Source organism: Apodemus sylvaticus, chromosome 5, assembly GCF_947179515.1.
Source record: "Apodemus sylvaticus chromosome 5, mApoSyl1.1, whole genome shotgun sequence".
NCBI classification, from domain to species: domain Eukaryota; kingdom Metazoa; phylum Chordata; class Mammalia; order Rodentia; family Muridae; genus Apodemus; species Apodemus sylvaticus.
In genome coordinates, this window is record NC_067476.1 from 138407408 (window position 1) to 138433351 (window position 25944).

At 49.3% G+C, this 25944-nt stretch overlaps 2 protein-coding genes across 3 annotated transcripts in view; one reads left to right on the plus strand and one right to left on the minus strand.

Moving 5' to 3' along the window:
• Ttll9 (tubulin tyrosine ligase like 9) overlaps positions 1 to 24073 on the plus strand; it is a 31793-nt gene extending 7720 nt beyond the window's left edge. Inside the window, exons 1-11 of one of the 2 annotated variants that reach the window (XM_052183956.1) lie at positions 544 to 726; positions 7970 to 8038; positions 8403 to 8477; positions 9103 to 9193; positions 10607 to 10647; positions 11488 to 11575; positions 16131 to 16189; positions 16936 to 17132; positions 19173 to 19286; positions 19845 to 19969; positions 23940 to 24073. In XM_052183956.1, coding sequence (XP_052039916.1) covers positions 559 to 726; positions 7970 to 8038; positions 8403 to 8477; positions 9103 to 9193; positions 10607 to 10647; positions 11488 to 11575; positions 16131 to 16189; positions 16936 to 17132; positions 19173 to 19286; positions 19845 to 19969; positions 23940 to 24016 — 1104 coding nt within the window. In that variant the 5' untranslated portion in view covers positions 544 to 558 and the 3' untranslated portion in view covers positions 24017 to 24073. Of the gene's footprint in view, positions 1 to 543; positions 727 to 7969; positions 8039 to 8402; positions 8478 to 9102; positions 9194 to 10606; positions 10648 to 11487; positions 11576 to 16130; positions 16190 to 16935; positions 17133 to 19172; positions 19287 to 19844; positions 19999 to 23939 lie in introns of those variants that run through there. The other variant, XM_052183955.1, reaches the window with a different exon arrangement.
• LOC127686086 (putative testis-specific Y-encoded-like protein 3) overlaps positions 1 to 25944 on the minus strand; it is a 255675-nt gene that overhangs the window by 11680 nt on the left and 218051 nt on the right. The gene's annotated exons all lie outside the window — the stretch shown is intronic.

Consider the following 25944-nt stretch of genomic DNA (forward strand, 5'->3'; position numbering starts at 1 on the left):
CAGGTGTTCCCATCTTGGTAACTCTCCCTACATTTCCATTGTTTTTTTATTTGTTTGTTTTGTTTTTTGAGACAGAGTCTCTCTATGTAGCCCTGACTGCCCTTGAATTCACTATGTAGACTAGACTGGCCTCAAACTCACAGAGATCCACCTGCCTCTGGGATTAAAGGTATGGGCCACTATGCCTAGGCCTTTTGTTGGTTGTAAGGTGTCCACGTGTCCTTTCTGTTGTGGGGATGGGATTGTCATTTATGTCCACAAACATAGAAGTGGTTGCAATGGGACCCCTGGCCTTTGCCCATGAGTAGGAAAGTGGCTGTTCATAGGGCTTTGCTGGTTGACCAGGGTCAGAGTGGGCCCAACACTCTTTTCCCTCTGTGGTGTAGGGGTCCTCACTGCTGAGGACAAAAGCTCAGAAAGAGGGTCATCATGTCCCCCTTCTCTTATTTTAGCCCCTCCCTCTGCATAATTTTTTTTCTAAATAGAGGCAGACACGGCAGGGAGCAGGAGGGTTACCGTCTGCTCTCCCCTGCTGCCTAGCTTACCAGGAAAAACTACATGGTAAAGAACCTGAAGCGGTTCCGGAAGCAGCTGGAGCGTGAGGCAGGAAAGACGGAGGCAGCCAAGTGTGACTTCTTCCCCAAAACCTTTGAGATGCCCTGTGAATACCACCTGTTTGTGGAAGAGTTTCGCAAGAACCCTGGCATCACCTGGATCATGAAACCTGTGAGTGCCTCTGCAGGGAGTCAGGGCTGGAGGCTGGGGCCCAGGAGGTCCCAGTGTCAAAACAACCCCTTGTGTCCCTTGGGGGGTTCATGAAAAAGAGGCAATTCTGTGAGGAACTATGCCACGCACTGTCCTGCTTGAGCTTCTGGGCAGAGAGTCTGGTGTGGGGCATTCCCCACAACCCTCCCCGCTCACCACAGCCCCGCCACACACAAACCCTAAGGCTCTTGCTCCCACAGAGAAGTTTAGGTCACCTCAGGAAAGCCCCCTCACAGGACCCTCAGGAGTCCGCAACTCACCCCCCCCCCCCCCGGGGAGTCCTCTCCCAGGTTCTCCTGCAGAGTTCCAAGCTGCATGGGGTTTGGGAACTGGTGCTTTCCAATCTTTTAGATTCCCCCCCCCCCCAGGCTGGGTTTCTCTGTATAGCCTTGGCTGTCCTGGAACTCACTCTGTAGACCAGGCTGGCCTCGAACTCAGAAATCCGCCTGCCTCTGCCTCCCTCCCAAGTGCTGGGATTAAAGGCGTGTTCCACTACTGCCCAGCTTTAGATTTATTTTGATTTTATGTATATGCATGCTTTGCCTGCATACGTGTTTGTGCACCACTTGTGTGCATTGCCCATAGAGGCCAGAAGAAGGCGTCTGAGTCTCTGGAACTGGAGTTACAGACAGTTGTGAGCTGCCATGTGGGTGCTGGGAATTAAACCTGGGTCACCTGGGAGAGAAGCCAGTTCTCTTAACCGTTGAGCCATCTCTCCAGCTCCCCCACATGAATTAGAGCAGACTGCTCTGGCCCACTCCATCTGCCCAGTGACTCTGCCTTTGAACATGCTCCTGGGTAAGGCATGTGCATCCTCAGGTTTGCTTATTTTGTTTTGAGACAGTCTCTCTGTGTATTCCTGTCTTGTAGTTCTCTATATAACTGTCTTGGCACTCACTATGTAGACCAGGATGGTCTCAAACTCAGAGCAAGCCGTCTGCTTCTGCCTTCTGAGTGCTGGGATTAAAGGTGTGCAGCATCACACCTGGCCGCACAGGCTTGTGAAACTGGCCAGAGCTTCCTGGGGCAGTGTGAAGGGAAGATGGATGCTTCCTGGACTCTTGGAAATGATAAGAGCAATGGCCCGCTGTTGAGTGTCCAACTCCAAGCCTTTCATCAACCCCGTGTGTTTGGTATCCAAACATGCGCAGTGTCAGGGAAATTGAGTCCCATGACTGACCTGGGTCAGTACTGTCCCAGCTTACAGATGAAGCAGGTGGGCCTTAGCTGGAGTTCACAGAACTCACGGGTGGCAGATGAAGAATTAGAATCAGGCACTTAAGAGGCCCAGGCAGGAGAAATGTTACAAGTTTAAAGGCCAGCCTAGGCTACACAGTGAGTTCCAGGATAGCTTGGGCCATAGTGAGACCTTATGGAGAGAGAGAGAGAGAGAGAGAGAGAGAGAGAGAGAGAGAGACACTCAGGCACCTGTTCTCATTTTCCTATTTCCCAGATAACATGCCTCAGCTGCAGGACACACACACACACACACACACACACACACCCCACTACCCCCAGAGCCAAGGTTCCGCCTCTTAATCACAGCTGTCATGGTATTACCACTAACAAAGGCAGTGGGCTGGGAAAGGAAGCCACTTAATGTGCAATTGCTGGTTCCCAATTAGCAGACAGTGCCACTTGATGCAGCTGGGGCTGCCTGTAGCTCTCTGCTCAGCCCCTCCTCCCCGCTGCCACCAGATTGCCTCACCAGCCTGTTTGGGACTCTGGGAAAGAGCCAGGAGCCTGGGATCTGCCTTCCTGGCGGACATTGCGACCAGTGTGCTTTCCTCTGTACACCTTGGCCGAGTCCGTCCCCCTCCAGGCACCTGTGCTCCATGGCTACATCTTCATAAACCAGTCCCAGGCCTCACTCCTCAGTTGCCTGCAGAAGGCTGTGCCCTGTAGCACACCTATCCTCACCTTCTTCCTTAGGCATCTTCTACTTGGAAGGTAGAGGCAGGAGGACCAGGAATCCAAAGACATCTTTGGCTACAGTGTTAGGGCTTGAGTTTTATTGTTAGCACCCATGTGAACACCAGATGTGGCACCCTGTGCCAACAACACCAAGGAGTTAGAGATGGGAGCGTCCCTAGGGCTCCCTGGCTGGCCAGCCCAGCCTGTACCAAGCCCTGGGTTCCAATGAAAGCTTCTGTCTCAAAAAGTAAAGTTGAGATGCTGGGGACAGTGGCTTGTGCCTTTGATCTCAGGTGGGTTGCTGTGAGTTTGAAGCCAGCCTGGTCTGAATAGTTTTGGACCAGCCAGGCAACACAGAGGGACCCTCTCTCAAAATGAAAAAACAAGACAAGCAGTTCCTGAGGAACGATGTCTGAGGTTGCCCTCTGCCTTCTACATACATGTGCACACGACAGGTATAGAAACAACACACTCATGTGTGCCCCCCAACACATGTAAATGTGCACTCACTAATAATAATAATAATAATAATAATAATAATAATAATAATAATAATTAATAATAGGATCAACTAAACAAATAAATAGGCCTTTGGGTTTGGCCATGGGAAGTCCAGTCTAAGGGCTGAGGATGTAGCTCATTGGTAAAGTGCTTGCCAAGCCTGCCTAAGGTCCCAGGCTCAACCGTCAGTCCCATAAAAACTAAAACAAAACCAAACAGAATTTAAGTCCAGTCTACTGTATGGGAAATCACACAATCCAGCGTTTCTCTCATCTGCCCTTCCTCTCCAGCTCCCCTGCTGGGCCCAAACCCCAGGCCTACTGCAGCCCTTTCAGTCTCTCTCAGAGTGCAAGGCATCAGCTGTGTGCTGGGATTGAGCCTTTCCATCAGTCTCTGTGGCATCTTGGACAACCTTAGCTGCTTCCCACTTGAGGCCATTTTGTTACTCTCTTGTGTCTGAATGGAGATGCTGAGCCTGTTGCTGAATCCTGAGGGTTGACCTGCTTGGCCAGTAAAGAGCATCTCTCAGGGGCTTAAGCAAGAGTGTGGGACTCCTGAACTGTCGGTCCATGCCCATATGAAGAAATGCACAACCGAGCCACAGAATAGTGCTTTATTTAAAGTCACTTTTTTTCCAGACATGATTGACATATGAAATCTGAACAACATGTCAGAATGAACAGCATTATGAAGCCAGAATGACAGAATAGTGGCTTTCAACCAGGGGTGATGGCAAGTATCTATAATCCAAGTGGCAGAGGCAGGAGGATTGTTGCATGTTGGATGCCAGCCTGGTCTATCAGTGACTAGCCAAGGCTATACAGCAAGACTATCTCACAAAGCCAAAAACAAGACACAATAAAGAATGGGGGTTTTCAAAGCATAAAGAACATCTAATTACAAAAGAAAGTAGCTATATTGAAAAACAGTTATTAAAGCCACATTAGTCTGGGCCTCCAGGAAACACATGTCAAGAAAGACTAAATATGCCTGCTGGAGAGAATGAGCAGGGTCAAGCAGTGGGCTTGAAAAACCTGGAGGGAGGGAGGGGGGGAAGGAAGGGGGGGAAGGAGAGGAAAAGAAGGGAGGGGGAGGAGGGAGGGGGGAGGGGAGGGGGGAAGAAAGGAGGGGGGGAGGGAGAGGAAAAGAAGGGAGGGGGAGGAGGGAGTGGGAGGGGGAGGGGGGAAAGTGTGAGGGAGGAAATTCCTACTGCTGCAGGATGTGCAGCCCGCCCGGGCCCCTGCACTGCCCCCCAGTGGCTGGGGGTGGGTGAGAGTGAGGGCTGTCGCCCAGTGGCCTGCTCTCCTGTGGGGAGGCCCATGTGCCCACCATGGCGCAGCTCACACACTATTAAGCATCCTCTCTCCTCCTCATAACCTGACAGCAGGTTCCATCCATCCCTGTGGCAATTTGAGAGTCATAAGATACAGAAATATTCTTCTGTCATCTGTGCAACAATTGTGATCAATGCTGTGATTTCTTCTGATGATAAAGTCGCAGACATGACTAATAGTCCCAAGAGGGGTCACCAGCATGTATCATAGAAGGAAGTGTAAAAATCTGCTTGGATATATTAATAACACTAAATATGGAAAAAGTCTTCTCATTGAAGTTTCTAAGCCCGGGTGACTTTCTTCAATAAGAACAGTCAAGCCCAGGATAGTTTATTGGGAATCTCACCCAGCAGGCGGGCTGCTCCTCCTGCTCACAACATGGCTGCCACAGTGCCACTCTTACCTCATCACTCTCCACCTGCCGCCATAATGAATGCCTTGTCCTTGCGTCACTCCTGAAGAAGACATAGACTTCTCTCAGAAGTCCCTGCAGCAGACTCCTTGGCATCCTGAAGGCCAGTGCCTGAGCCAATCACATGGTGGATTAGCACGGAGCAACCAGGACTCAGACCTCAGCCAAGGCTAGAGCCCCTGGAGGAGTTGATCAGACCCAGTGTGCTGGGTGGGGTGAAGTGGGAGAGGTTTTGTGGGAAACAGTTGTCTTAGGGTTTGCATTGCTGTGAGCAGACACCATGACCAGGGCAGCTCTTATAAGGACACCATTTAATTGGGGCTGCCTTAAGGGTTCAGAGGTTCAGTCCCTTATCATTAAGGAAAGAACATGGCAGCATCCAGGCAGACATGATACAGGAAGCTGAGAGTTTTGCATCTTCATCTGAAGGCTGCTAGCAGAATACTGGCTTCCAGGCAGCTAGAATGAGGGTCTTAAAGCCCAGTCCCACGTCTACAATACCACACTTCCTCTATCAAGGCCATACCTCCTAATAGTGCCACTCCCTGGGCCAAGCATATTCAAACCACCACACCACTGAATGTCAGTCACATAATGGATGGCATCACTGGGGGGCAGAGCAGGGATGGTAAGAGAATAAGGACTGAGAGTGGTCACATTGGTATAAAACCAAAGTCATAATGGCTTCCAATGTGACTCTGCAGGTAAAGTGCTTGCCTAGTATTCCCAAGGCTGTGGGTTCAATCCCAGCACCAGACTCTACCTCAAGCTGGTAGCAGAACTTAGCAACAGCCTCCACGCAGCTCTGGTTTTGTAGCCATGAAAAGTTCAAAGGTGAGAAGGAGTCCTGGAGGCTTTCATCAGGATTCCATAAGGTGGTATAGATCAGTGGATGTGTGGCAGAGGAGGATTGCCTGCAGAAAGGCCCAAGAAGCCATGGGTGAAGGTATGAAGGGAAGCCCGAGTTGTAATGGAGACCCCGGTGCACTGGAGATGCTGTGGCTATAGCATGCCTGCCAGGGACAGCCAAAGGCACGGAATGGAACTGTTCTGAGGGAAAGACTGGGCTGCAGGTGGCAGAGCCGGAGGGCCGGGGCCGCCCAAGGCTGTTGGGGCCTACAGGATCCTGTCAGCCCCACATGCTGCCTGGAGTGGCAGGATTGGAACCTTCCCTGTTGTGTTTCAGTCTCTCTGTGGACCTTCCTTGCTATACCCTATTCTTCCCTTTTGAAAAGGTAATAGGGGCTAGAAAAGGGGAAATCATTTGAAATGTAAATAAAAAATATATCAAATAAAAAAAAAGGTAATAGAACTTTCCTATGCCATTGTGTGTTAGAGGTATGTAACTTGTGTTTTTAGTGTACAAAGGTTCATAGTTAGTATATTGCCTTGAGTCTTGGAAGAGTCCTAGAACTAAGGACTTTGTTTGTTTGTTTTAGACAGGATCTCTCACTATATAGACCAGGTGGACTTAGGCTCACAGAGATCACCCTGTCTCTGCCTACTGAGTACTGAAATTAGAGGCCTGTGTCACTGAATTTAGGACCTTTGTTTTGTGGAGACAGGGAGGGTCTGTCTCTATGTAGCTCTGTGTGTCCTGGAACTTAGTATATCAGAATAGCCTTAAACTCACAGAGATTCACCTGCCTCTTGTGGGCCAGAGTTTATAAATGTGAGCCGCCATGCCTGGATTGGATTTATGATTGTTGAATAGTATAGAAACTTTGAGTGTTAGATCACAGGCTGAAGTAAGAATGTGTGCATTTCACTTTGGGATAGACATGACCCTGTGGGGCCAGGGCCAGAATGTTGTAGTTTAAAGTGATGTGTTTATGTATCAAGTTGGCAATGCTTAGACTTGTGAAAACACATTGTTAGCTTCATTGGATTAATAAACACCTACAAAATTAATGAGGTGCATCCTTAGGGGTGTCTCAGAGGGTGTTTCCAGGGAGGCTTAGTTGACAAGAGAAGACCTACCATGGACGGAGATGGCAGTATTCCATGGGTTGGGGTCCCAGACTAAATACAAGAGGAGAAGGGAGGATTTGCTTTGCTCTGCTTCCTGTGCTGACCTGTGAGTAAGCCGCCTGCTGCCGGGCCTTCTGAGGTCTGCAGTTCGCCCGGTGGACCACTGCTCAGAGAACAGGGTGGAAGGAGGCTTTATACTCACTGGGCAAGCACCAGGGAAAAGATGACTCAGGAGCCCTGATCAGTGCTCAGATAACTAAAGGGCTGAACTGGCACAGGAAGCCAGAGTTGGTGTCAGAGGCCACAGAAGCCAGGCCAGCTAGCAGATCTTAGCTCTATACAGGTTCCGCTGGGGAATGTCAGACTTCTAAGTGATAGATACAACTTAGACCCTGGGGATGGTCTGTAGCTCTACCATCGAGTGCTTGCTTAGCAAAAGTGAGATCCTGAGTTTGATCCTCAGCAACACACACACACACACACACACACACACACACCACCATATACATTCACACATGTGCCGACATACCTTTGATGGTTGCTTAACTCTCCTGCAGCACCGATGGACTGTGGGCTGTGGAGATGGTAGTGAGTATGCTGACGATGTTTCTGTACAAGGGCAGGCAGGGGAACATTTTAGAAGGCAGAAACACCACAGGATAGCAAAGATTCCCCCAGCCCCCTTGCCTCTGCACCTGAGGGGGGGCATGAATTACCTATGGCAGGGTGCAGTAAAGGCAGACTGATTCCAGTATTAGCTGAAGCAAAACCTAATTAGGAAGGCAAATTGATTTCCAAAAAAAGCCTTGGATGGGATGTTCCAGGACTGGCCGAGATGGTGTTTTAATTGTCTGTCCTTCTGCATTATTCATGCAGTTGTGTCTTTGTAGCAAAGCCCGGCAGGCCCACTTTCCCCTCCAGCCCCAGGGGGGTTGAATGGCTGATCTGGGCAGAGATGGGGACCCACAGGGACACAGACACAGAGATCAGCTGGGTAAGGCTCTGGGGATGGGGGCCAGGGAGGGACCTGGAGCTGAGCTCTGCCTTTTCCCTACCCCCACCCCACCACCAGGTCGCCCGATCTCAGGGGAAGGGCATATTTCTCTTCCGGAGACTGAAAGACATCATGGACTGGAGGAAGGTGAGGCTGCCTCACAACTCTCACCCACCAGGAGGAAGCCATTCCTTCCCTCCTTTCCCCAGAACTCATATGGTCATACGGTGGCCTGGCAAGGTTGCACGCAAGAGCGCCAGCTCTGGGTTCAAATCCTGACTTCACTCTGCCCTCCTTAGTGCCTGTGGAGGATCCCATGTTCTGATGGGGGGGGAGGCAATTAACAGCCGTGCTCTTAGAGATATAACCAAGGCCTTCTGGACCCTGGGGATGACAGTGATGTGGGTGTGGGGAGCAGGAGGACTCAACTCCCAGGGGAGACAAGCAAGTGCTTACTGAATGCCTCTTCCCTAATGCACATCCCAATGTCTCTCTTGCACCTGCCCGTCAGGGCACTGCAGGGAAGAAACTCGCCAGTGTGGAGACGCAGCCTGCTCGTGCCAACCTGAACCCCTCAGGCGGCCATGTGAGTAGAAGTGGTGAGGAGGGCCCAGGAAGGGGAGGCCTGGCTGCCCAGGTGGGTGCTATGGCTGGGCAGAAGCCGGCTCTGCCCTGATGGTTGGAAGCCCCTAGTCCAAGCACTGTCCACTGTGTGGCTGTGAGTCCAGGGCATATGTGACTCTGGGGTTTGGCCTTGGTTCTTCCTGCGGTCACTGAGGTGGGGTTGAGGGGTAACAGGCAGGGCTGTGCCTGTGAGTGTTGCTGTCCCCTGAACTGATGGGTATGAGGGAAAGAGCCAGCCAGCCATGCCCTGATGTCCTCTGACAGCCCTGTGCTAGAACAACCATGGCAGGAGTGGTTGTTCTTCCCAGGCTAAGCGCTGGACTCACAAAGAGAATTGATTGCCCTTCCCTCCCTCCCTCCCTCCCTCCCTCCCTTCCTCCCTCCCTCCCTTTTTCCCCTCTCCCTCCTCTCCCTCTCTCCTTCTCTCCTTTCTCCCTCCACCTTGCCCTGTGATGGTGACAGAACCCGTTATAACCAGAGACTCGATATAAGGATCCAGTCAGATATCCCAGGGAGAGTGCCTGACCTGGCACCCAGGATACAGGGCCCTCTTGGAGTATGTTACTGTTTTGTATTCTCACAACCAGGACACAAGGAGTTCTGAAGACCAGAAAGATGAGATCCCGGTGGAGAACTACGTGGCTCAGCGTTACGTGGAAAACCCCTACTTAATAGGAGGTGAGATGGCTGTGTCTGTCCCCTGCCCTCGGAGCAGCAGCTAATCAGCATGGCAGTTAGCAAAGGTCTGGCCTGTCATCAGGCCTGAAATGACACAGAAACAGAGACTTATTCCGGATGCTCCTACCTCCTAGCTGTGACTCTGCAATCCCCCCAGCTAACTCGGTTCCTCCCACTCCCACTGGGCTCCAGAAAATTCTCTCTGGAAAGCCAGTTCATTCACACATGCTTTCATCCAGCGAAATATTTACAGAGAGCTCCCTTGGTGCCAGCTACTGTCCTGGGCCCCATTTCTGGGCACCGACCTTGTATTCCATATGAGCGGGCAGAAGCACGCCTCGTGAGGAGTCTTACTGCAGCCGAGCTAATGACACCTGTCTCCCTCAAATGCCCTCCTTGTCCCCTGACAATGACCTTTGTGGGGGCGGCCTCTGCGTCTCTTCTCTTTGATTCTGTGTCCCCAGCCAAGTCTCTTGGGACTCTCCTAGTGACTCCATACCAGTGTGTGCCTCAGATTTGAAACTGCGCCAGAGTCTGGCCTACCCTCCATCTTCTCCGCCTGAGCCGTGGCCTCTCCTCTCCCAGGTTGCTATGCCAGGGTCTGGGAAGTATCTGGGCGTATCTGGTGCTTTCTGGCCACTGTCTTTTATCCTTTTTTTTCTTTGTGTTTGTCATTGTAATTATGTAATTATGTAATTATGTAATTATGTGTCTGTGCATGAGTATGTGCAGAGGCATCCGATCTCTTGGAGATGGATGTGAAGGAGTTGTAAACCACTCGATGGGTGTGCTGAGTACTGAACTCAGGCCCTGTGGGAGAGCAGCGCACACTCTTACCACTGAGCCACGCCTCCAGCTCTACTGCCGGTCACCAAGCTCAGACCAGCTCTAAAGCTCCCTGTCTGGCCACCTCTCTTTTTTCTGTCCCATTCCCAGCTGCTGTCGTCTCTCCACCTGGATGGCTGCAGTGGCCTCACTGGTGCTTCACAAGCGGCATCAACTCCTGCCAGTGGCTTCTTGTAGTTTGTAGAGAACAAAGCCCAAAGACTGCTTGGAGATTTGGCCCTGTCTACATTACTGCCCTCATCTTTACATGGCCTAGACCCTGCTACCTGCCTCGATTACCTTTCTTTCCCCTCCCCTGGGACTCCAGTCTTTGCCCATCTGGGTCAAGGTTTAGCCTGGGCTGGGTCTACACCTGTCTATGTCTCTGTCAGTCAGTCTCCACCTCTCATATGGTCACTAAGCCTCCAGCTTTGCCCCAACACTGCCCCACCCAACCATCTCCCTGTGCCCTGAACCTCAAACAGGCAGATACCTGTCTGTCTGACCGCCTCCTGACATGGTCTGAAGTCTAGCCTACTGTCTGACAGCCAGTCAGTCTCCTTTACACTAACCAGTTCTTTCCCACAGGCCGCAAGTTTGACCTGCGAGTCTACGTGCTGGTAATGTCGGTGAGTCTTTCAGGCTGGACCTCCTGTGAGCCCAGGGACATGGAGGGATAAGGCTGTTGAGGGGCATGTCCCTAGTGTTACATCCTAGCCGTCCATGTCTACAGCTGCTTCCCTCCCACCTCTCATTCAGTCCTTCAGGTAACCATAGCAAGCATGTACCGAGCGCCTACTGAGCGCCAGGCCCAGCACTCAGCCCTGCTCACTCCATCAGAACAACCCAGTGAGGTCCTCTGTTATTAGCTTTGTTTTACAGATGAGAATGGATGCATAGAGGCTAACCCAGAGTGCTCAGGAGGCTGGAGTAGGAGGATCTCAAGCTTAAGGCCAGCTAGGTCTCCATAGTGAGTTCCATGCCCATTACATAGGGAAGACCCTGTCTCAAAAAAGTAAAAGCAAAAACACATGCAGAGGTTGAATACTTGCCCAAGGTCACATAGCAGGTAACTAGGCAGAATGGAATTAAAATCCTGCTGAACTTCAGAGGCTGCTGCATCCTCTCACCCATTTATCATTCATTCATTCATTCATTCACTCACTCACTCACTCACTCACTCACTCACTCAGGATGTGTTCAGATCTGGAATAAACTCCACTCCACACTGTCTCAGGCTCAGCCCATCCTTCAGGACCTTGAGGTCCTGCAGGGGGTGTCATGTATGGTAAGAGACCCATCGTTAGAGGGAAGGGGTGGAGTCACGGTGGGAGTAGAGGGAATGAGGCCACTGTTGAGAGCGAGCAGGCAGGGCCTCCTGGGTAGAGGTCAGACAGGTGAGACAATCGATCGGAGCCATGGCAACACCCTGAGCTTCGGTTTCCTTTTCTCTCCCTCATCTCCAACAGTACATCCCTCTGCGGGCATGGCTGTACCGTGACGGCTTCGCCCGGTTCTCCAATACCCGATTCACACTGAATAGCATCGATGACCACTGTATCCTCCCAGTGGCGCTCTCCCCGGTCCTCCGTCCCCTCCTCTAGCCCCCGCCCCCTCCCCGAACTTTACCACCAGAAGGACACTTGCCAGGTCCCCTACACAGGACCAGCCCAGTCCTTTCTCTCTGGGAGTTCCTGGGCTCTCAGGAAATGGCTCTGCTCAGGGTAGCACCCCTCAAATGTCCCTGCTGGGTGGTGGTCTTCATGGGCACCCAGTGTTGGGGTTTATCCATGCTCATGGGAGCAGACAGGTTGATCTTTGCAGAACCTCGTCATCCTCCTTCTGCACCTTCCCAGTGCTCAACTCCCTTGTTCACTCAAATACAGTTCCTTCTTCCCCATCCGACTGGCAGGAGCCAAAGCTCCGATAGCACACTGTCCTGAAGCTATGGGAGAAGGATGATATGTGTGTGACAGACAGGAGTCTAGAGTCGTATAACCCTCTGAAGGAGTCAATGAATAAGCTGCCAATTGCCAGATACACATGCCCTCTGAGCCCGCAAGCCCCTTTGGTGTGCATGCACACAACATGGGAAGGAAGAGGCTCAAAGACTGCACAGGGCCTACCCTTGATGCAGAGCAAAACGGAGGAAACAAGACAGGAGGTGCATTTATACAGCGGGATACTATGCGGCTGTTAAGTGGAATGCTGGAACTAGCTTTAGATACTGATGGAAAACAGTCTCTAAGGGGGAAAAATACAATAGCAAAAGAGAATACTTCCATACCGGCCAAACTATGTCTATGTTTTCTGTATTCATGCCTAGATATCTCTAAATGATAGACAAGAAACTAAATCAGGACTGGGAGTATGTATGGTTCAGTGGTAGAGCCCATGACATATAAACAAGGCCATAGATCTGATCCTAGCACCAGGAAAAAAACCAAAGAGGATAGATGGAAGGAAGGAAGAAAGGAAGGAAGGAAGGAAGGAAGGAAGGAAGGAAGGAAGGAAGGAAGGAAGGAAGGAAGGAAGGAAGGAAAAACTAGACATAGAAACTGTCTTAGGGAGGAAAAATGAGTGGAAAGGATATTATATACACACATACACACATACATACACATACACATGTGTGTGTTACATTTTTACTTTTGAGCCAGGTTAATGTATTGTCTACAAAACATATAATTTTTTTGTAAATAAAAAAAGACTGGGTATGATAACACATGGCACAGCCTGTAATCTCAGCACGTGGGGGGCTGGAACAGGAGGATTATGACTTTGAGGCCACTCAGGGCTTTAGAGTGAGACCTTGTGTTTAAAAAAAAAAAATCAGGGCTGAGCTATAGATCATCTGGTGGGCTGCTTCCCAGCATGCACAAGGCCCTGGTCTGTATCCCCATCACCCCGGACAGACTGTGAAGACCCAAGCCTGTGATCCCAGCACTTGGAAGGTGGAGGCAGAAGGCTCAGAAGTTCAAGGTCATTCTCAGCTATAGAGTGAGTTGGGACCAGCCTGGGCCCAGCCTTGGCAACAATATAACCAGCATCAATAACAAACAGAACAGGCAGTTTCTGTTTTGGTTTTGAATATTGAGGCCTGCACTTCAAAGGAGAAGGAGGAACAATCCAGGCTACTGGGAGGAGGAGGAGGCAACTGGCAGGACTTCCCAGGCTGGGGTGGGGCTGGGGTTGGGGGTAGCACTCTGAGCAGACATCCCAACCCTGCTTTGGGCCAGCCTCCTCTCTCTGTCACTGTTTCATCTTTCAGTTTAAGGGTATGGCTGAAGTGACACTTGCATTGCCTGCCCCTAAGACTGGGCGTGGGCCCTCCTACACACAAAATCGTCTCAAGCTATTTTCCTTGCTTCGCGGACGCCATTACCAGCATGTTAATTCTGACCTGCAGGTCTAACAAGCATTTGCCCGTGCACACCATCAGCTTACTTTGTTTGTTCTGCTGCCTTGTTTTTTAGTAACTGATTAAGTAACACATGCAAAAGACACAGCAAGCACTGTCTGCCCGAGCGCCCCTTCAGTAAACGCCTCTCCGGCGTGCTGGCCCAGCCCCGTGTATCCTGAAGACACACAGAACAAGCAGAGCCTTCCAGGGGCCGGTGAGGCTCCACTCACTAAATATGCACACTAAGACACCGCACCACAGTGTCCATACTTCTTTTAAATGGTTTTCAGTTTCTTAGTTTTTTTTTTTTTTGTTCTGAGGGCTGGGATTAAACATAAGTGGCATCATGCCTGGCCACTCCCAGATTTTTCCCCCCTGTGGCTTCTGGGCATCAAACTCAGAAGGCGAGCGCTTTGTGACTGAGCTTTCATCCCCACCCTAAACGTAGCAATCTTAAAATAATATTTTTTTCCGTCACAAACCAAGAAATGCAATGACCTTAACTTTGGTATATGTAATATATAGTTTACATGCAACAATTCAAGCATATATCCACATACAGACTCAATAGGACACACTCAGCCCTGAGTGCTGGGGACTGACTTAGAAGACAGGAGTGGCGTGGCGCTGACATCAGCTGAGCACGTGGAGGTGCTGAGATGTCAGAACGCCCTGACAAGAGCATGGGAGATTGATGTGCTAGCAATCCCATTTCCACTTTTTTCCCCAAAGAGATAATAAATTTTACATTTTTTGCTAGATATGTTAAAGCATACTGTCTTCTTAGGATTTGTTTAGCCTTTATTTTTGAGCTTATAACATAACTTGACATTTCCCCCTTCCCGCCCTCCGAATCCCCCACAGAGCCCCGCCCCCTGCTCTTTCTCAAATTCATGGCTGCTTTTTTCATTAATTGCTGTTACCGATTTCCACTCTTTAAAAGCTTGTTTTGTTTAGGAAGCAGCGTTAAAGGCCACTCATCAGCCATTAACTTATTAACTTTGAGAACACAGAGGATCCAGAATTGGGGAGGAAAACGCTTTGAATTGTAAGTGTTCCTTACCATTCATCCCTGCAACTAATACAGTCTAACAAAAAGGACAAGATGGCCTGAGGCACTGCTCACCAGGTGTAGGTGTGGGGCTCACCAAACACATACACGTACACAATAGTAATAATTTATAAAATTGCTACAGCACAAAAGATTTAGATTTTTGATAAAAATCTAATTTTATCTGTTTCTTCTGTTGTTTGTGCTTTGGTGTCATAGCTAAGGGACTCTGCCCAACTGAAGTGACAATGACTTATCCCTGAATACTCTTTTAAGGATTTTTAGTTTTGTCTCTTGCACGAAATTTTTGCAGTGTTCAACACTGGTTTTGTCTGTAGTGTGAGGAAGGCGGTGGGTCAGGTAGTTTTACACCTGGTTGCTCCTCCCCCCTTCCCGTGCTCCTGCCCTGCTTGTGGGTGGGATGCCCCTTTCTCTGTGAATTACCTTGGGATTTTTTTGGAAAGTGTTTAGCACAAACAGAAGAGCCCTTTTCCTGTTCCACGGTTGGCCATGTGTTCACTCTTCCAAAACAGAGGATTAAAAACAAACTTCTCAGATAAACATGAGAAAAAAGGGGGGGGCCTTTAAAGAGTTCTAAAGATGACAACTAGGAAATTCATATGAACAAGTCTCTCGACTGTTGGGAAGCTGGAACTTCCCTGCCCTGCTCCATGTGCCAGGGACAGGCAGAATTGTGCTCAGGGGAATTAGACTCAGGCAAGGGACAGGTGTCTCCCCCTCCCCAGCCCACAAATATCCTAATTAGGTCCTGGGGTGTTAGGTCATCTCCTGTGATTTGGGGATGCATAGTTCTGGGGGAGGGGTGGCTAGAAAGGGCTTCTGACTGGCTGTGCCTGCCCTTTCTGAGTCTCACCCTCCCATGACTTGGGGATTATTCAGGAGCAAATGAGATGGCACTGGAGACGTATTTTGTGGGGCACCCAAAAGGCACTCCATCTAATCTCTCATATAGCCCCAGGAAGCCATTGTGTGTGATTGTGTGCTCCCAGCCAACAGGCTGGTGTCTTAGGTTTCTATTGCTGTGATAAAACACCACAATCAAAAACAAACTGGGGGGAGGAAAGGGCTTATTTAGCTTATACTTCCATGCTGTGGTCCATCACTAAGTGAAGTCAGGACAGGAACCTGGAGGCAGGAGCCGATGCAGAGGCCATGGGAGGAGGATGCTTACTGGTTTGTTCTCTGTAGCTTGATCAGCCTGCTTTCTTATAGAACCCAGGACCACCAGCCTAGAGATGGAAGCACTCACAAGGGGCTAGGCCCTCCCCCATTGATCACTTAGAAAATGCCCAACAGCTGGGTCTTATGGAGGCATTTCCTCAATTGAGGTTCCCTCCTTGCAGATAACTCTTAGCTTCTTTCAAGTTGACATAAGACTAGCCAGCCCAGCTGGTAAGCACGCTCAGAGAGGTCACCGGGATTGTTCAGGAACCCACAGGCTCTGAGATGTATCCAGAACTTGCACCCAGGCCCATGTGACTGCAAAGCCCATGTATGAGGACTTTGGCTGGTTTTTGTTTTGTTTTTGCTTTCCTTGTCAACTCCCAAGCCAGAGTCTCAGTTCAGTCCTTGGGGCAGCAGGGACCATGGCTGCCCCTCTCTGTCCACACTAGCCCTTGACCACCAACCTCTGCCAGATGTTCACCTCACCAATGTTGCCGTGCAGAAGACATCGCCCGACTACCACCCAAAAAAGGTAAGGAAGCTATGCACCTTCCCTCCCCCTCCTGGGGTGGGGCACAAGCAGAGCAGTGTGGAACCCAAGACAGGCCACCATTTACCAGAGAGGGAAGGATCACCCTGTCCTATCTGCAGAGCTAAGGCAAGTCTACAACGGGAAGCCACTTTTCATGAACCTCAATATTTGAATATCAAATTAATGTACCTTCTAAACAAAATGTGATCTGTCTTCATATCTTAGGTGTCTTTACTGGTCAACCAATCTATCAGCCAGTATATTAAACAGATATTCTGCCCACCAAACATCAATCTACATCTATCTATCTATCTATCTATCTATCTATCATCTGTTTATCATATCCACCTACCTATTTATCATCAATTCCTATGATAGCCTGAAAGTTGGTACAACTCTAGACTTCTCAGAGTTAAGGCAGTGGGCACAGATGAGTTCACACTTACTCTTGTCTTTTCCCTCCCTTGGTTCATCTCACATCACACAATCCTAGAACAGAAGCTTGCTGGCTGCCTTTCTGCTCTAAGAGGCTACAAGTGCAGTCTGCCAGGAGAAGCCGCCTGTATCGGCCATGGGCTGTAGACATAGCCTGTCTTCTTAGCTATGTAGATATTCAGTCCAGAGCTAGGGGCATGTCCAAACTTCCTACCAGGCTTGAGGGACCCTATGTGTGGGTTCATTCAAGGGCCATCCGCTTGGCTCCAATAAACTGGGCCCCTCTCCCAACCCGACTGCCTGGGCCTCAGGGTTGCAAGTGGATGCTTCAGCGCTTCAGGCAGTACCTGGCATCCAAGCATGGTCCTAAGGCGGTGGAGACGCTCTTCAGTGACATGGACAACATCTTCATCAAGAGCCTGCAGAGCGTGCAGAAGGTGATCATCAGCGATAAGCACTGCTTTGAGCTGTATGGCTATGACATTCTCATTGACCAGGACCTCAAGCCGTAAGTGGGCCGTGGACCAGGGAGTCGGGTGGGGTGGGGCGTCATGATCGGTTACATGCTCCAGTGCAGACCACCATGCCTTGAATCCCCAGTTCTGCTGTTTCCTATCTGTGTAGATTCAGACATGCTTCCTTTTTCTGTGCCTCAGTTTGCCAGTCTGTAAATTGGGTTTAATTACAGTGTCTGTCCTTAATGGATTGTTAAAAGGATAAATGAGATCTAATTGGTGCAGGCCTCTTCTAAAGGGATCTCTACCAACTGTAACTGAATCAATGTTGCAAGACCTTAGTTGAAGAGTCTGTTTCTATTCACAGATAGAGAGGCCACGATAAACCAGAGAAAGAAAGAGAGAGAGAGGAAGAGAGAGAGAGAGAGAGAGAGAGAGAGAGAGAGAGAGAGAGAGAGAGAGCAAATCTCCCCAAGTCTAACTGGGGGAACCAATGGGTTTAAGTGGGGTTACTTTGCTCTTGGGAGCATGGCTAAGCAGCTTCAAGAGAACAGGAACTCTCAGGCAGGAGGCAGAAGAGAGATCTCCCATCTCAGGGGGAGGCCATGGAACCCTTGTCACCAGGAAGTGCAGTGGAGCTGAATCCTGTGTTCAAGGAGAGAAACAGTAAGAAAGAGGTGACCACGGGCAGGATCCCACACAGCTAAGCTTATTGTTTATATGTTTGCATTTGAACAAGGAATAGTTATGTTATGTTAGGCATTGTTACCTGGTTATTGTTTTCATTTGGACTTTTAATCTGGAAGGAACTACAATCCAGAAATGGAGGGCACACTTGTGATCCGGATCTGGAGGCTGGAAGACACAGGCTTTTATCTGGATCTTGAGGATCAACAGCCATGAAAAGCTTAGGCCCACTGGTACTTACCTCTAATCCCAGGAGACAGGGAGCGTCTCCTGTAGGGAATCACAGCCGCTCTGACTTGGAAACAGAGAGAGCTGCGTCCTGCATTTTACAGTGCCTCTCCTGTTGCTCTCTTACCTTTTTTCCTGAGCCTCAGAGTGAAAGTGAGACCTGATTATGTGTGCATGCTTTCTTTCCCCCTCCCTCCTCCTTTCTGCCCCTCTCCCTCCTCATTCCCGCTCCCCTCCCCCACCGGGGCTGAGCATCAGCCTGCACTGCTACTGCAATCCTTGTTGTTCCTTAGCACCCTTGAGTCTCTGCAGTAACTGCAGCCATCTGCAGAAAGAGGCTTCCCAGACCAGTGTCAACCAGGGTACATGAGCATCTAGATTTAGAAGGTGTTTTTATAGGCTTTGTGTCCTGTTAGCATAACAGCAGCAATAGGCCTGTGCCCTTCCCGCTATGGGGTTTTGTCCTGACTTGCAGTATCAAACCCAGGCTCCCTCCTTGGAGCAGGCCTTGGATCCAATTGGAAAATAATTGTGCCCGGTAGGGCCTCCATTGCGGCAGTGAGCACACCTTACGTGGTGTGCTGATGCTCCTGGTGCTCTGTACCCGCAGAAGAACAAGCTGTTTAGAGCTCCCTCCATCAGGCCTTCAGCCTGGTGCTAGCCTTCGAGGAGGGAGTATCCAGGCCCAGTGTGACTTCTCCACACTGCTACCAGAGTGCAGTGTCCCCAGAAGTAGGGTCCTATCATCTAGTCCTACATGCTACAATAGCAGTGTAATAGCCTGGCCAGGCACTCAGGGAAGGTAACCCACCTCAGAACTACAATTTTACTCGCTGATCTTACAGCGCCCCAGATTTTCGTTTCCACCCCCAATGGGGTAATTTTTCCAGCTCTCTCACCACTGTCTTTTAATGCTCACAGACATGTGGTGCTGTAGGATTTTTCTGCATCACTTTGCTGGGTAACACCATCATCCAACTGTAGAACTTAGAGCTGCGCTGAGCCCTTGCATCTTGTGTGGGTTCATTTCCCATCCTCACTTGGGCGTGTTTGCTCATCTTTTGGATGTTTTTCTAAGCTGTAAGACACTTGGGTGTGCACTGCAACGTGAAACCTTTCAGCAGAAGGTAGACAGGCCCTCTGACAGCCCTCCCCAAGTTCTCCCGTGCCCTCCCCAGGTGGCTCTTAGAGGTCAATGCATCTCCTTCACTGACGGCCAGCAGCCAGGAGGACTATGAACTCAAGACCTGTCTGCTGGAAGATACCCTACATGTAGTGGACATGGAGGCCAGGTAGGAGTTTGTCTATCCTCTATACGTGGCAGATGGACTCCTGTCAAGGAAAGAGGAATCAGAACCTTGAGATTCATATTTCATGGATGGAGAAACGGAGATGTCCATAGGCCCAAGAACTCAGTGTGGCTGGATGTACTTACTCAAAAGCTCCCTGACTGGGACCCGAGCAGGTCACTTCCCTATCCGAGGTTCTTTTTGGCTTCCTCATCTATAGAGTAGGGAGTGTTATAACTCCCCTGGGGCTGTTGGAGAAACTCTGAGACAATGCTCTGTTAAGTACCTGGCTTACAACATTCACTAAGAGGCCACTTAACCTCTAACAGCGAGCTGTGGAAATCATACAGGGGCCCCATCGGGAGTGGACTAATCCCCGAGGGGGAGGGGCAGATTTTAAAACACAAACTACAAATTGGAAGCACGTAACTAAGTAACTAACAGGATGAGGAGGAGGAAATGCACGTGGCCCCACTGCAGAGCTGGCACTTGGTTGGTTGGTGGGACAGGTTCTGCCTTCGAGCCTCACCAGCTGCATGTCCTTTTACCCTCTGCATCCAGGCTCACAGGAAAGGAGAAGAGAGTTGGAGGCTTCGACCTCATGTGGAATGATGGCCCTGTCAGCAGAGAGGAGGGACCTTCTGACCTGTCGGGGATGGGCAACTTCGTGACCAACACTCACCTAGGTATGCTGAGCCAGACAGGACGTGAGTAGGAGAGAACCATCACAGGAAGTGGAGAGGGGCTGGGGCGGCTTGGCATAGCAGTGACGTCATATAAATGCAGTCTGCAGCATACCAGCTGTGTGACCTGGGTGAGAAACTTGACCTCTCTGTTCTTCAGCATAACACAAAGATGAGTAGTGTCTTACAGGTGTCACGTCCAACCTGCGGCGTGGGGACTGAATGCAGCTAAGGGTGGCAATGGATGTGGCCCAACACAAAATTGTATACTCACTTAAAATAGTTATGAGATTTTTATTCAGTTGTGTGTATGTGTGTGTGTGTGTTTGTGTGAACTTCTCTTCTCAAGTGTGAACCTTGCAGATGACAATGTCTGGTCACAACGTCAAATGGTTGGATGCTCCTAGTAGGACCCTGCCCATTATAGTGGGAGATTTCTGAGTTGTCTGGAGCAGGATTTCAAGACTCAGGTGGAGAACAAATTATCATTAGAAAAGTTAAAGACTGTAGTTCTCTGCAAGGTACTTTGTGAAATGTGAAAAAAATTCCCCGATTATAGAAATTCACACTCATTGTAGACTATTTGAAAACTAAAGAAGGAAAATTTAAAACACATCCAGACATAACCATCATTAACAATCTGGTGTTTCCTTCCAGTTTTAAAAAATGCATATATTCATATTTTTGTAAATCTGGCACCAGACTGGCGCTCGGAGTCCCACTTTCCACGTGGCTTCTCTCCATTCAGGAATACAAAGGCCCTCCCATGGGAAGCATGTGTTGGCCAGGGCAGTTGATGTGCATTACCATATCATGTGGTAGCTTCTGTCATTATCCCAGGAATGAGGAAATTATCTCCAAAGGCTGTGCAAACCACAGAAGGCTGTTGTAGAGATGGGCCAGGTTGAACCCTAACCCCTGGCTTCTGGCCTGTAGTCTCCCTGTCTCAGAAGAGTTACAGAGTGCTTACAGCACGGATGCAGAGCCTTTCAGCCCACACACATGCCGCCAGTAGTTAGCAAGACAATTTCTTACCTTTGGGCATTTGGTGTGATTTAATTTTTTTTTTTTTTTTTTACTTTTCTAAATAACCCTGTGGTGAATGAACTCGTCTCCTGTGAAACCCACTGAAACTGGCTATTTTCTTCTAGCTCTCTGGAAGTAGAGTCACTGAGCTGAAGGGATAGACTTGTTAGAAAGAGGTCAAAGCCCCCCAGTGAATTCATTATTATTTAACTCCATTGATTACTGAAGGGGCTTCAGTTTTTAATTTGTATTTCCTCTTTTGTAAGCCATCCTGGCTTTTGACTGATTTCTCTTTTTAATCAAGAAGTAGACCACTTTTATGAAAGAACATGAACCAATTTATTTTGTTTTTTTTTTGTTTTTTTTTTTTTGTTTTTGTTTTTTTTTTTTTTTTTTTGAGACAGGGTTTCTCTGTGTAGTCCTGGCTGTCCTGGAACTCACTCTGTAGTCCAGGCTGGCCTCGAACTCAGAAATCCACCTGCTTCTGCCTCCTAAGTACTAGGATTAAAGGTGTGCGCCACCACTGCCTGGCATGAACCAATTTCTTACAGGGAATTTATTTTTTGTTGGTTTGGTGGTGGGGTTTAGACAGGTTTTTGTGTAGCCTAGGCTGTCGTTTAACTCACTGTGCAGTCAGAATGGTCTTGAATTTCCAATCCTCCTGTTCCTACTTCCTGAGCACAGGACCACAGGTATGTGTTAATAGACCAGGTTTTCACGCTGTTATGACTTGAACCCAGCACCTCATACATGTTAGGCAAACACTTCACCAACTGAGCCACACATAGGCCAAGCTGGCCTTCAGTTCACTGGAGCTAAGGCTGGGTTGAAGGCCTTTCTAATCCTTCTGCCTCAGCCTACAAAGTGTTGGGATCGTAGGCATGTGCCACCATCCTTGGCATCTCCTTTTAACAAGTCTTCCTTCCTTCCTTCCTTCCTTCCTTCCTTCCTTCCTTCCTTCCTTCCTTCCTTCCTTCCTTCCTCCCTCTCCCTTCCCCCTCTCTCTTTCTTTGTACTTTTTGAGACAAAGCCTCACTCTGTATCTCCAGATGTCCTGGAACTATGTAGCACAGGCTGACCTCAGACTCACAGAGATCCCCGTCTGTGCCTCCAATGCTGGGATTAAAGGTGTGTGCTGCTATGCTCAGCCTGTACCTGGTTTTCTTGGGGTTGCCTATAGTTTTTTCTACATTTGTAAAGACACAATGTTAATGGTTGAAGATATGGCCCCTGTTCTATCCTGATCCATCAAATGCTCAGTAAACATTTTCCTAAGTGTCTCAATTATTTTAAATTTTGTTTTGTGGCTCCTTTTAAATTTTTTCTTGGGCCACAAGGTCTCACTGTGTAGCTCTGGATGGCCTAGAACTTACTATGTAGCTCAGTCTGTCTTTGAACTCACAAAGATCCACCTGCTTCTGCCTCCTGGGTGCTAAAATCCTATTTCTTTTATGAGAGATTTTACATATTTTAAAGAGTTTAGTATGAGTTTGTACGAGGCTTGGCTGCATACAACAAACCCTAATACTTCAGTAGAATGGAGCTGACCTAGGCCTTGTAAACAAAGCCACTAGAGAGGCTGAGGGAGAAGGCTCACAAGTACATGGTCTTCCTGCACTACAGAGTGGGTTCAAGGCTAGTGAAACCTTGAATCAAAGTTAGTGTGTTTGTGTGATATTCACAAGACTCTGGGGTGGGGTGGGGGGTATCTCAGGCCACACATGTTAGGTATGGCCCAAGGGACTAACACAATAGTTTTGAGATGCCTGGGTGACCCTTTCCTCCGCTTCGTGCCATACTCAGCAGGTCTGCTGAATGCTCAGATTGTCTTTTGGTTGCAAGATGGTGGCCAACAGACACTGAACTCTAAAAAACGTAGATGCTTTATGGGAATGAAGATCTGGCCGATTTGCAGCCACTAAGATAGGCAGAGAGAGGACCACTTCTGTAGAAATCTCTAGAATCGCTTTTGAGTTTTCCAGTTTTGTGTAAGTGGGAGGAGCTGTTTTGGGAGCAGGCAGGGGAAGAAGGCTGATGATTGAAGACAAGTCAGAAATGTGTTCAGGGTTACCGGGTGAAAGGTTAGCAAAAAATCTGGTGATGAATCTGGAATTCCAAGAAAGGGTTTGCACTGGACCTGAAGATCTGGTTTGAGGAGTGAGCCAAAACATTACAGCAGGCCCCCTGGAATCACTTTGGAAAATGCCAAGGATGCACAGGGCACAGTGCAGAGGCCTTGACATCTAGGGCAGCCTTGGAGACAAGGATGGAATTGGGGTTATAAGGAAGCAGGAATCTCCAGGTCAATCCTTGTGCCATAGAGTGTCACCTCATTCCAGTAGCACTCATGAGTGTCATAAATGTGCCTGGCTAAGATTAAAAACTGGTGTTGCCTCAACAACCAGATCTGAGATCAAGCAGAGAACAGGTTGCCTGGTGAATATGCAGGCGGAGGCAGCCATTGGGCACGGAGACATACTTCCTGGACATGCCGGGTAAGAGATGTAAGTTAGCCTTACTAGGCATCAGGTGCTGCTGGCTTTTGTGTTTTCACTGAGCAAAGCCAAGGGCAATGCCATCTGAAGAAGCAGCTGAATTCGACTCTGGCTCCACACAACCTCGGATCAACTCCCAGTTCCACTCGTGCAACTAGGGGTAAAGGGCACCCTGAGTTTGCTGGCTACACATCACTCCTGACAGGGCTCAACAAGCTGGTCTGGGGCCAGTGTGGGCCCGTGCCTTAAAAAGCAGGTGAACTGCCAGTTAGCTTAAGCATTGGCATTTGCTGACCTCTGAACTCACTCTGCAAGGCAAGAGGGGCCATCCTGAGAAAGCGGATACTCAGAGGTGAGCTGAGGGCCAGCCCAGCACAGGAGTGGGCCACCCAATTCCTGCTGCCCATGCCTTGTACCAGGCCAACACAACCAACACCTCATATTCTTTCTAGGCTGCATCAATGATCGAAAGGAGCAGCTCAGGCAGCTTTTCCGATCCCTCCAAGTGCAGAAGAAAGCCCCGAGCTGACCCCCAGCCAGAAGGAGGCCCCGGCAGGTGCCGCCCTGGCCTCTGGCAGCAGGATTCCAGCACAGAGCACCAGTCTTCCCCTCCCCCCAGCTTGGCAGCTCTTTCACTGGACAGGCAGCGTCAGCTTGCTACTTGGACCTGACTCCCTGGACTCCCCACCCCAGCCCTGTGAATCTTTGAACCAGGAACAGCCGATCTTTGGAACTGGGTGGGCTCATCCCTGACAGATTGGTAACTGGGCCCAAGGAGGCCAAGCAGCAAGCTTCACCACTCAGAGAGCACGTCTATTAAAGCACAGGCTTAGAGGCACTCAGCACTGGGCCTGGCTTGGAATGCTGCTGACAGTTTGATGTCTCTTTAATCATGGGTCCTCTGGGCTAAGAACCTTGTCTTTAAGCAATACTTGCAAAGTAAATAACTTTAGATTATCCACTTTTAGATTGTCCACTGGAGGTCTGGGATAGTGCCAAGCCCCAAATGTATTGTGTCCTCTGCTATGTGAAGACCACAGAGCTAGGGCCTCCTGTGTCTCAGCTGGAAATGAGAATTGGGAAGGCAGCCCTGCTTAGCCAGGATCCCTGGGAAAACCCACCTCTCATTTGGGTCTTCTGAGTTTAAAACCAGAAAGTCAGTCTCCAGTTGACAGGTAAGATCACTTAAGCCTGGTCTGGAAAGCAACTTGCCCCATGGAGAAGGGGCCTCCAGGGGCCCCAAGCAGCTCTACCTACATTCTGGGCTGTCTTTGCCCATAAATGCAAACCTGGCTACCTAAAGTAAGCCCGAAGGAAAGTCTGGGAAAGAATCACCAGCAAATCAAGAAGCGAACCAACTGGCCACGGCGGGCTGGTAGCTAAGCCATTCTGGATCTGCATCCAGAGCCCAGGGGTTTTCCTAACCCACAACCCCTAAGTATAGACTTGAGGTCCTTGTTTCCAGAATACAGAACTGAGGTGCTCTTTAGTGTAGCAAGCACCCTGGCAGGCAGAAGCACTATTCCAGTGGAGAAATTATGTGCCAGGTAGCTGCCATCAAAGTGAATTCTGTTGGGTTTGCATTTTATTCATATGGTTTGGAAGTTCGGAGCTTATGAAAGAGTTGATTAGCTAGCATCATCTCCCCTTTTACTCCGCATTTGTCCTTCGGGGACCACACAGCATCTGCCAACAGCCAGCAGGTCACACATTGCTCAGCCCTTGCTCTGCTGGTGCCACCTCAGTGTTCACACACCTCCTTCATCCTGAGCTAAGCTGCTGCCTTCCTCTGAAGCTATGGTCTTCTAACTAGAGCCAAGTGCAGACCGTGGCCTGGTCTGAACTGGGTCTACCACAGGAATGCCTGTAAAACCCAAGAAAACAAACCTTCAGGCACAGGCCATATTCACCTTACATGGTTTTTTTTGATCGACACACATTTTTAAACATTCCTAGAAGGCATCAGCAATATTCAAAATATCTAGCTTATTTCTAATTTCTAGTTCATTTCCTATTTTCTGACACAAGGTCCATACTGGAACTTCCTCTCTAGACCAGGCTGGCCTTGAACTCAAGCAGTATTACAATTGGAAATAGAAATTTCCACCTACTTCTACCTCTGCCTCCCAAATGCTGGGATTAAAGGTGTATACCACCATACCTGACTAGTTCATTTTTAAAGAATTGTATGGGTGTTCTTCCTATATGTACATGTACCGTGTATGCCTGTGGAGATAAAAGGTATCAATTCCCTAGAACTGGAGTTACGGTTATAAGACAGTATGAGGGGCTGGGAACTTAACTGGTCTTCTGAAAATGGCAAGTGCTCTTAAATCCAGAGCCACTCCACCCCCTTCAAGAAACTTATGATATAGTTACACCAGCTCATTTCTGGTGTAACTATGGGCCAAATGCAGCCTGGGTAACAGTGGTCTCCATCTAATCCTGATGTTACAC